We start from the raw sequence: 12,153 nt of genomic DNA, 5'->3' as shown, positions 1-12,153 counted from the left end.
GTAGTTTAATAAAATTTTGAATGTAAGACACTAAAACCTTGTGTAATGTGCAGTAAAGGATAGCCATGGTAATAGGGCTAACTTCTAAACTCTGGAGTCTTTTCTTCAGGTTAGGGGATCAGATCCTTTGTCATTTGTTCGTCTTTCTTTGGCTTTAGTTTTCCCACCTTTTTCTTACACTCTACTGTTTTCCATTATTTTTTCTCCATTCACCTTCTTTCAGTGGTAATCTATCATTCCCCTGAAAGGCTATTGATGGTTGCTAATTCACTTATTCTCTCTACAGTGGCATGTTTATCTTCCTTCACCTTATCACTTCATATTTGGTTAATCTGTTGCTAGATTTTTTGGGGGTGTGATACCATTTTTACTCAAGTGCTTTTGCCTTCCTCTTTTTCATATGTGTTTATCTGGCTTCTTTCATTTGCCTGTGTGATATATTGATGTACCTGTTTCTCTGGAGCCATATGTTGGGGCTGCATGCCAACATTATTCTTATTGGTTTACCATCTCTCCTGTGTTTTTTCTTTGCCTTTCTCTGTCTCCTGCTTCCTGTTGCTCTGTTTCCATCTATCTTCCTACCTCTCATAGATTTCACTACTATCAGTCTTGGTTGTGACTATCCTATAGACTCTTTGGTTTTTCCTCTCTTCTCCATTTTCCCATTATTTTCCCTCCTCCAAGGGATCTTGTTTCTTGCCAACATTGGACCTAATGGCTACAGTTGCTATTCAATGGGTTTCTCATCCTTTTCCAGGAATTTATTCCCATCTTTTCATGGTTCCCAAGGGATCCATAGATAGATGTCCTATCTTAGATGTTTCATGTCTAAGTCAGTTTCTCGACCTCTCTGGATTTACTATAGGGACTTTTCGCAACCTACGGTGGTTTTTTGCCCCAGGTTTTAGGATGACTGAAGTGGACATCTCAGATGCTTATTTTCTGATTTGGCTCCATCCCAACAAACCTCCTGGCTGTCTTCTTCTCCTCCATTATTGAAGTCTCATTAAGTTGGGTGTTTTTCAGTTCACAACTTCATGGGGCCAAATTTTTGTTTTGAGGGACATGGAGTGACTAGTTCCACATGCCCTATCCTCTCCTTCTCTCACTGTGGATGAGGTTCTCTCTCTTTTAGGGACATGGGCTTCCATAGAATCCTGTATCCCCTTGGGTCATGCTCATATGAGCTGTCTACAATGAACTCTGCATACTCACTGGATCCTTGCTTGGGATCCCTTGTCCTCCATCTTTCTCCTTCCTAACTCAAAGACTTCATCTGGTGACTTGATATAGCCAATACTATAGAGAGTGTACCTCTTCCTTCCTCTTATCTTGTTTCCAGATGCCTTCTTGATGAGATGTGGAGCATTTCTCCACTTTAATGTGAATTTGGGTCTGTGGTGTCATTACAAATCATCCATTTATATCCATCTCTTATGTTTTTTGGTGGTACATTATGTTTTGTATAATTTTTTTATGATGGTTTATGGATGTCTAGTGATGATACATTACTCTGCAATTGTCTCCTATGTGAATCGCAAGGGGGACACTCAGTTATACTCTCTATTTCTACACTCTCAATCTCCTTTTCTTGGTACTTTTTTTACAAGTACATCTAATAACTTGTTATATTCCAAGTGCCCTGAATTCTGTCATGGATTGTCTCTCGAGGCCTGCCAAAATATTACCTCTGGAGTGGTCCCTCATTTCTCTGGTGTTCAAGTGGCCATGCTGTCATCTGGACACACCTCTTCTAGATATTTTTGCCATTTATCCAACATCATCCTTCCCCTTTTCTGATACCCATTTCCTCTTCCCCCCAGCTCTAGCTGTGGATGCATTCAGTCAGGACTGGTCAAACCTTTTTCTTTATGCCTACCTTCCTATTCATCTTCTCCCTCATTTGTTTTCCCTCATTCAGGACATTCCATGTTCAGTCCTCATGATAGCTCTATATGGACTGGCTCAGCTGTGGTTTCCTCTGTTTAATCTTCACAGGCCCTCTTCTCCTCTTTCTCTACATCTGTCATGTTCCCAGCTCATTTAACCTCACTCCTCCCTCTACCATCTGGCAGTATCATCATGATTTCATATGTGGGTTTTTGCCAGTCCCTTGTGAGATGTTTCAGACTTTCATCATGTGTAGCCTTCCTTCTTGTTTATCCACAAAAATGACACACATTCTATAGAGGGTCTCTGCATCATGCCTTCTCCCATTCCCGTCCTTCTGTCCTCCATTTTTTCGAGTTTTTTACATAGCTGTTTGACTGAGGCATATCACTTTCAACCATTGCTGGTTACAGGGCACCTTTGTCTAATACTTTTGGGTTTTCTCATTATCATCATGTATTCTCTCTCCTGACCTTTCTGTGGTTTTTCATTCTTTTTGACCCCTTCATCCTCCTTGTCCTGCAGTCCTTGCTGATTAGGACCTGAATGATGTTCTCCATCTCCTTACACTCCTCTCTTTGTACCATATTTTGCTGAAGTCCTGTTTCTTACTTTTGCCTGTGTCTGTGGGTGATCTGACATGCATGTCATTGCTGCTTCCTGTATTATTTTCCAGTGTTCTGTTCTTCATTATCTTGCTCATGCTTTTCTCCCTCAAATGTCTGTGGCTCCTGAAGGAGACTGCATGTTCACTTCTATATCATTTTTATTCTTGCTCTTTTTTGATTTTCTGTCCCATCTGTGTGGTTCATTGTTATTTGGCCGACAATGCTCCTTTTCATGGTCCATGCTCCTATATCTTTAGTCTTTGGAATTCCTCATCACCCAAAATTATTTTTCCCCATCACCCTCATGGGAGGGCTTCAACAGCTCATCCATCTACCCTATTCTTCATTGGATGTATATTCAATTTGACTTTTTCAGGTCTCCTCTCACCACATCCAATAACTTACTCGCTCTCTGGCTGCTTTCTTCTGTCATCTGTTGGAAGAGATTGAGTGGGCAGGCATGTGGACTGCCCCCACCCCATACTTTTGTTGCACATTATGTTTTTCATCTAGTTGTCTCTTCTTTGGGATATCAGCTTCCTTCTGTTGCCATTCTACATACACCTTGTTGACTCTGACCTGGGTAAGTTCTTTTCCATTTATCTTAACTTTACAGAGGCCTATTTCTACGTGTCAGGATCCCGTTAAGTGGTACATGGTATCTTCCAGGGTATACTTCGATCTGAGTCTTCACCATTCAGCTATTTGGGTGTGAAATGCTCACTGATAAGATAAGGTGTTTCACAAGACCACTGGAGGTATTCTTTTGGTGTATTGCTTCCTAAACAAGGCCAAATCCAGACTGTACCTACTTATGGACTATAATGAGTAAAGCAGTGTTGGGATTGTTACCCATACCTCTTGTTCTGGTTCAGTATACCTGGATTGGCCTGCTTTTTAAAATAGGGTTTTGTGGTCACCCATTGCACAGTTTCAAGGTGTTCCATCCTTTTGGGCTTCCCAACACCCCTCTCTTCTAGTAAGGTACAAGAGACCTTGCTACTCACCAGATCTTAGTCGCTGGGGTGGTGGACCATGGAGACTTCCTCCTGAGTGTGACCAATTCCACTCAGTAGATAGTATGGTAGTGGTGTTCTGTTGGTGTAGATGTGTGAACCCTCCTCCTACTGTGAAATGGACAAAAAAATTCCAGAAATTGCCTGGTGTTGGACTGAGGTTGAACCACCATGTTTTCTTTCCCCCATCCTACCGTTGCCAAGATGTTGGGTTCCTGGGTGTCCTGGTATTGGATGTGTACAAGGTCTGTACACATGAGTACTACTTGGAATGACAGAATGGAAGTTTCTTTTCCCTTCTGCTTCTGGTGTGGAGTTGAAGGTGGTTTGGATCCTCCTCCTACCATGGAATGGATGAAACATACCCAGTGCCACTCTGTTTTTTGGACTGGAGTTGACTTGCCATGCTTAGTTTGATGAGTCCTAACCACCCTACACCATAAAGCACGTCCAGTTTCCATACGATGTTTCTGGACTTGCTTATTTTCCACCCAACATGGCAACACATTTCTACAGTATAACTTGGTACAGAAGGGTTGAAGTATGCCATGAGTGGGCCATTATACTTTCATGGTATAAGGTCATGCTCCATGGGTTCTCTTTTGGTGCTTTTGGAAGGGGACTCATCTAAGTAATTTTTGCATCAGTCCCTTCATCACTTCAGTGTGGGATTCTAGCTATTATATGAGCAGAGGTAAGGTATCGTATCAGAAGTTGACATTTTCCAACAATGAAAATAGATACACTTACTTGTGCTCATTCTTTCCTCTTGTCCTCCCCGCATCTTGCCTTGCCAAATCTCGAAATAATTATTGAACAATCAGTATGGAGGTATTCAGCTGCACTAGGAGGGTGTGTCACACTCCTGTTGGTGGAGTGTTGTCGCATGCTCATTTGCATGTTACAGCACAGCAATAACACATGGAAACACAAGTTTAATTGGGGACTCATTGTTAATGGTGAGTGAAAAATTCTACATAATCGAGGAAAGCTAGTATGTGACAAGTGGTAAGTTTTTATCGGAAATACAGTTTCAGTGTTGGAAAATGTTAACTTTGTTGTCTTTTTAAGTTTGTTTTTCTATTGCAAAAACTTTATAACTTCTTTCTGAATCACACATGCTCATAAAAGACATTGGTCGTGAATTAACCACTTGTTTTGTTACAAATGTCACAAAACACAGCTTTGACTTTGCTCTCATATCTCAGCCACGGATGCTCAAATTTCCAGAAATTTGGCATCCACGATGCATTAGATATTATACTAAGCTGTTGCTAATTGACAAAGTTTTTGATGGGGTTTTTGAAATGTCAGGAACAGTTTTACTGACAAAGATATTTACAGCAACTGAATGAAAACCAAAGGCATACAGTTTAGAAGTGTTTGACTGCACTGTATTGCTTTGTATATGAAATATAGATGAGCTTCCTACAGTAAAGGTAACTTACAACTTTCCTTGTTATGGAACGTTATCTTTACCTCTTTTAACATCAATCCTTCTTTCTTCATCTCTGGAGGCAGTTTTCCACCATCCATTACCAGTTGTAACTATAGAACCAATATCAGTGTTGATCAACACACTGCAAGGTTTTTATCAATAAAACCATGGTCTTCTGGATGGTTTTTTTCAAATAATGAACTTCTTATCTCATTTTGGATATATGAAGTATACCCAACTGAGCTTTGTCCAATACATCCAGTTAATTCCTGTTTTCTTGATTTCTGGTTAGCTCTTTGTTATGCCTTTGGGCTGATTGGGTTCTGTTTCCTTGGCTTAATAACAGCTGTTGGTTTTTTACAGTCTTGGCTGTAATGGCCATGTCTTCCACATCTATGACAGTTACTTCTTTTTTGGTATCCTCTGAGGCTTTTGTCTGCATTTCCTTCAATTTCATGTCTCTTTGTTTGTGGTCTTCTTTAAATTCTTTTATCTGTTTCATCATTGCTAGCAAGGTTTTGATCTTGCTTCTTGCCTGTTGTTGTCATCTTAAACAGTTAAAGTTCAAGTTGAGTCAAAGTTCAGTTATACTTTCACCAAAATAATTCCACATCAGACACTAGAAAAGTTGTTGTTAGCAGGTTGTGTTTTTTTTATTTAGTAAAAGTAATGCAAAATTCAGTCCACATAACAATAAAATTAATTAATTAATTAATTCCTTAACATTTGCTACAACCACTTTTACCTGTAGGTGTAACTTCAAATAAAAAAGTTTCAACAAATGCTGATGAAACTACTGTAGGCCTAATATATTCGTAATATGTAACAGAAATTTCCATGTTTAATGATAACTAGGCCTGACTCACAAATAAACCTACATAAAAACTTTCACTGAACTGCTTTTCTGACACTGAATACTTCCTAACTTCACTAACTGTCTAGTCTTATTTATAAATAATGTACCAGTCTCTCTTGATATTAGATAAATTAGCTTGATTATTACATCCTCATGATTAGCAGCTCTATCTAGCAAACAACTGCATTATAACATTGAAAATATAATTTACAACATTTATTTTTTTCACCTAGATCAAGAACTTGTTGGCATGTAGTTTTATCAGCAATCTTAATACACAATTTTGTGATAACATGATACTTAGCTTTCATATAATGTAAATTTTTTCATCTAGATCAAGAATCTATTGGCTTGTTGTTTTACTAACAGTCTAACGTTTAGTTTGTGATAATATGCTTAACTCTCATAATATAATTTTTTTTACTCAAGTCAGGAATCTTTTAGCTTGTATCTTTATTAACAGTCTAACACAGTTTGTGGCGATGTGTTAGTTAGTATAAACATTTTATGACTCTTTTGGGAAAATTGTGTAACTTTTATTCATGTGGTACTTAGATCCAACGAGAGGCGGATCATCGGTGGGAAAAGGAGAAAATACATTTGGAAGAAATGTACAAGAAACAGAAACAGCAGCTGGAGGCCAGAGTATCTCTTCTAGATTCCTTAAACAAGGTTGTTTTTTTATCTGGTTTTATTTCACAGTGTAAAACTCTTGAAAAGTAAATAATTGTGATGTTTTTCCCACTAAAATTGTAATTTTTTTTTACATCAGAATTACTTTAACTGTTTATTATTATTATTAAGTTTTGTTTAACACTTCCATTGAACCCCTCTACCAACCAGTACTGTTTCATTTTCTATTACCTTTTACAGTTAAATACTTAAAGGTCTCACTAAAATAAAGCACAGACAAATTGCATTGTATAAAAATTCACTAAGTTTGTGTAAGGAAAAGTACATCTGTGTATTTTTTATTAATTATAAAGGGGCCAAGTGTGGCCTGAGTGGGTAATGTGTGGGACTGTGAATCTGAGAGTTTGTAGTTTACATTCTGTAGCTACTAAATCACACCTCACATTTTGGGGTTATGGTCACGTTATAAAATTGATGTTAAAATCCCATTATTTGACTAGAGTAGCTCAAGTATTGGCAGTGGGTACTGTTGTTTAATAGCTGCCTTTTCTATAGTCTATTAGTTGATAATTAGGAACAATTTGTGCAGATAGCCCTTGTATAGTTTTGCGTGAATATGTATGAAATAAACGATTATTTATAATCACTAAATATTATGACATTAAACTGAGAAATTAGATTTATAAATTTGCTTATGAGATAGAAATAAAAGAAAATTAGTGATTCTACAAGAGAGTTAAATGAACTATGTAGAAGAGCAGTAGTGAAATACTATAAGTGTGTTTATCATGTTCTTTTTTGTTTTTCACAAATTGCCAGTAGTTCTCTCTGATGTTTAATACTATATTATTTATAATCAATAGAAAATCAAGGTTTTAATCTGTCAAATGATCTAGTATATTGCATTGTTTTGTTTAAGAAGAATTGCCTATTTTATTCCTATGAGAACCTCTTCGATAAGCTTAGATGAATTTTTAACAGCTCATGGTATCATAGAGGAGATTTTTTTTTTGCAGGTTCTTTTTCTGTGTTCTATGGTGTATTATTTAAATAAATGAAAAAGTAGGATTAAGTTTCATCGTCAGTTGACTAAAAAAAAAATAGAAGAACCAGATAAGTACTTTATTTTTTGATTTTCATCTATATTCTTTATTTATTATTATATAAGTAACTAAAATGTAAAAATTAGAAACTTTTTAGGCTGGATAAGGTAAAACAAAGAATAATAATAATAATAAATATTCAAGTGGTACACTCACAAGTAGCTTGTGTGCATTATGTAATTTTATACTGTAATAGGAGCTGCATGGTCGCCAAGTGATTTACAGCTTGTGTGACAGGAATAGTAGTTAGACATGGTTCATTAAAACAGAAATATTTAAGTAGAAACAGATGTATACTTTTACAAGTTTGAAGCTATTCCGATATGATACTTCCCTCTGCTTGCAAGATTAGCTATTTTCATCCAGTGCTGTCCACTATATGCAAACTTTTTTCTTTACGTATGCCACAAGCCTAATGCTCCCCCCTGTTTGAATCAAATGATTCCAACATGTCTTTCATGCAAATCATCATGCATCACTTCTCCACCAATAGGAGCATGACATGCGAGTTCCTCTTTATGCCTCTACCGAACCATCACTTCTCATTTGGCAATGCTTGTCTTTGGACTTGTTCTTTTGTTTGTTTCAAGTTTAACATTCAACTTTAGTATACTCTCAAAGGGATTTTCATTTAAATTACTTCCAAATTTATTAAGAATGCTTCTTCACTTTAATTTAATCCCAGTTTATTATAGTTGCATTATTATAAATAATTTTGATTTTGGTTGAATCTCCTTGATTATGAATTACGAAGTTCATGTTACCACTTTGGAGGTCCACTTGTGACTAGCACTATGTCACAGGCCTTAGGTGTGGGCAACCTGGCGGGAGATTTATCAGCATTTATTTGCAGGGAAATTGGGGTGCATGAGTTAATCACTGAGAGGCTTTGTGTCATTGGTCTGTCAACAGCCAGTCTTCGAATATCAATGTTCTCAAGCTTTTTGCAGTCCATCAGGAATTGATTCACTTCCTTCCTCTCACCAGACAATATCTGGTGAAGATTCATTCCAACAATTCTATGGTGGTAGCACATATCAATCACCAAGGTGGCACCCAGTCAAGATCTCTGTTTTCATATATTGGATCTCCTTTATTGGGCCCACACGTACCACATTCATCTTATTGCATGTTACATTTTGGGTGCTTTCAATCTCGTAGCAGATCGTCTTTCCCGCCCCGACAAAATTTATCCGATGGAGTAATCTCTACATCCCCTCATATTCTGGTGGCTTTGCAATATGTATGGTTTTCCACATGTTAATGCATGTGGTGATGCCACAGCCCTCAATCACAAATTACTCCTATTTTGTTCCCCTGTACCTCAAACTAAGGCTCTTATGGTCGATGCCTTCAACCAAGATTGGTCCCACAAATGATTTTATGTTTATCCTCCTATCTGATTACTTCATTGGGTGGTCTCTCATCCATACCACTCCATGTCGAGTTCTTCTGATTGCTCCCTGTTGGCCAGCTCAACCGTGGTTTCAGGGGCCCTTTCTTTCTTTATTCTTTATAGATTCCGCTATGTGACATGTGGTGCCTCACCAGGTATTCTTTAATCAGAAATTTGCACTGTACAGCCATGTTGACTCACGCTTTAACTTCCATGGATTTGCAATGCTCACCGTTGAAATGGGATGTTTCACAAGATTGCTTGTAGGTGAATAACCTTGCAATATAATTACTTCTTAAACTTGCATGGGTAAAGCAGAAGGCGATAGCTCCCCAACCCTGCTATGCCTTGTATTGAATAAATTGTTATGGTCTACTTTTCAAAATAGGGTTTTGTAATCACCCATTGCACTGTCTCAGGTGATGATATTCCTACAGACTCTCCAACATATTCTCACTCCCCTTTCTTCCAGTGGAGTATGGAAGTCCTTACTACATTTAAGTTCCATACCACCGGGGTGGTCGACCATGGAAGCACCCTCCTGAATGGGTTCCACACAAAGATGACTATAACCATTCAGTGCATAGTAGGGTGGTGGTGTTCTGCATTATATAATCACTAAGGAGTGAGATGCCGTGTGGATGTAAGTACCACGTGGCTGGGTTTTGGATTTAGAGTAGAACCAATCAACATCTTCCTCACTCAATTTCCTCCTTCTGTATTGTGAGTCACAGCGGAGGTAAGAGAAATTGTTCCGGTTCTGTCCTTTTTGCTGTCCCTTGTGTATCTTATTCCAAGGATGTTACTACTTTTTGGATGGTTCTGGTCAGTTTGGCTAATGGGGGAGTTGATTTATATTTAATAGATATCCTTTCAATACCTGGATTGATATATCAAAGCTAAAACATGTCATGATCTGGAGTCAGAGTGGTTCTAGATTCCCTCTGATCTCTTGAACAGGAGGTGAAGATGGTATGATCCTCATCCTACCTCTGCATGGATGTTGGTTCCCAGTGGCATGGGTTTTTGATGTAGTTGACTTACCGAGTATGGTCTGTAATGCCATAGTCACTCCACACCTAGGGGCACATCCATTGATTTACCCACTTTTATAATTTGTAGGAATAAGTTCAAGAGTATACCTGGTCAGAAGTGGTGCCATTCCCCTCATTAGATCTTCAGATCTGACTCTCTCATTTCCTTTGGATGCTTTTGGGATATACTTCTGGCATTCCCTCGCACAGTCTCTCAACCTAATCAGTATGAGATTCTTACTAATCTTGTGAGAAGAAGGAAGTACCGTATCGGAAGTTATAAATTTTCTATACTGAAAATGTATTTCCGTTAGTTACTTCCCTCTGTTCACACTTCCCACCCTTTCTCCCCACTTTTCTCCGGTGCTTGTGTTTTCTGCCAAACTTCGAAGTGATAGTTTGGTAGAGGTGTATAAAGGGAGTCACATGCATCATGTATGTCACGCTCCTATTGGTGGAGAAGTGACGCATGACGATTTGCATGAGATACATGTTGAAATCGTTTGATTCCAATAGGGGGTAGCAGAAGGCTTGTAGCATGTGTAAAGAAAAGAGTTTGCATATAGCGGACAACACTGGACAAAAATAGCTAATCTTGTCAGCAGAGGGAAGTGCCTATTGGAAATACATTTTAAGTATAGGAAAATTATAACTTTAGGATAAACAAAGGTAGTTTCAAGTTACAATTTGAAGTCATTCTAGAAAGTCAAAAAGGGTATTTTAGATGTATTTCAATATTCTTTTTTTTCTGGTGGTTACGAGATCGGTTAAATTGACCAACCTTCCACAGAGAAAACAACATAAAATATAAATTTTTTACTGAAAGAAGACGTTTGAAAATTTTTTAAGAGGTTTTAGAGATTACACAAATGAAATTTGAGATTTTTCAGATGGAAAATGTATTATTAACACACTCAACATGGGCTTGGTCAATTTGACTGACTTTGTGACCTTTTTGTACTCATTTAAAGTTTTTATAGATTTAATACTTATAACTCTCAATATAGTTACAAGTTATTCACATATGAAATTAAAAATACTTTTCCTTATCTCAAAAATCTCAAATTTTCTTTATGTAATCTCTAAAACCTCCTAAATGCATTTCAAACTTTTTTCAATAAACCTTTATCGTTTATCTGTTATTTTCTTTACCCTATTTCAAAATGGGATCAAAATGACCAACCTCGTAACCACCAAAAAAAAATCAAAATAAACCTAAATTAACTTTTTTTCTTTCTAGAATGACTTCAAATTGTAACATGAAACTACATTCATTTATCCTAAGTAGCTCTAAGTTCATAACAGTATACATCTATTTATAATTAAATTTTATTATTTTATTGCCCTTTGAACTGTGTCAAACTCGGGGGAATGTGCTGCTCACATTACAATATCGAATTACATTACCCATAAGCTACTCGCATGCCTCATGAACCATTATAATTATATTATTATTATTACTTATTTTACCTAATCTAGTCTTAAATAACTTAAAAAGATCCGTATTTTTAGATTTTAATTACTCTTTATGTATAATTATAAAAGAAGAAATAAAATATTAACCAATCATCTTTTTTCTTGCAGTTGGGTTTTGAAGAGAGTTAACCCTAAGTTTCTATACTATAGATAGTAATGCACTTAATAAGTTTTCTTTAATTATAAATTGCATCAAAAGAATATAGAATAATAACATGCAAAAAGTAGACAAATTCACTTACCTCTCAAAATTTTTCTGGATTTCTAACTACGCGACAAGAGCCATTACAAATTGATCCAAGCTAGTTGTTAACTTTCCTAAGGGAATGATATTTGTACTCTGTTTGGAAGATAATGTTATACAATATGTTATTTGATAGATGAAAACCTTGACTTTCTATTGGTTATAGGTAATATATAATGAAATGTAAGAGAGAACTATCAATGAATTGTGAAAGAGAGGGTGTGGCAGGAGGAGTCTGATTTTTTTATTCGATAGCTCTGTAACCAACAAAATTGAAGGGTAAAAAATTATGGTTTGTTTTAACAATAACAATTTAATAGTTTATGTTTAATTTCATACTTTTTCAAAGGGTGGTGGATAAAATAGGGATAAGAACATGCTAAGAGAAAATGTGTCACGTGGGTCACACTAGCAGAAATTCAGGATTTTTTTAAAATTTTGCCTTGTAGAATTAAGAAC

General features: G+C 36.8%; 1 protein-coding gene across 7 annotated transcripts in view; it reads left to right on the top strand.

Annotated features, from left to right (window-relative positions):
- Positions 1 to 12,153, top strand: part of LOC106466363 (spindle assembly abnormal protein 6 homolog) — a 61,641-nt gene that overhangs the window by 31,916 nt on the left and 17,572 nt on the right. For all 7 annotated transcript variants that reach the window (XM_022394356.1, XM_022394355.1, XM_022394352.1 and 4 more), the window contains one exon: positions 6,364 to 6,480. In XM_022394356.1, the coding sequence (XP_022250064.1) occupies positions 6,364 to 6,480 (117 nt within the window). The remainder of the gene's footprint in view (positions 1 to 6,363; positions 6,481 to 12,153) is intronic.

This window comes from Limulus polyphemus, unplaced genomic scaffold (genome assembly GCF_000517525.1).
Source record: "Limulus polyphemus unplaced genomic scaffold, Limulus_polyphemus-2.1.2 Scaffold2236, whole genome shotgun sequence".
NCBI classification, from domain to species: Eukaryota; Metazoa; Arthropoda; class Merostomata; order Xiphosura; family Limulidae; genus Limulus; species Limulus polyphemus.
The sequence above is the reverse complement of the archived record's forward strand: the minus strand, read 5'-3'. Positions and strand labels throughout refer to the sequence as shown.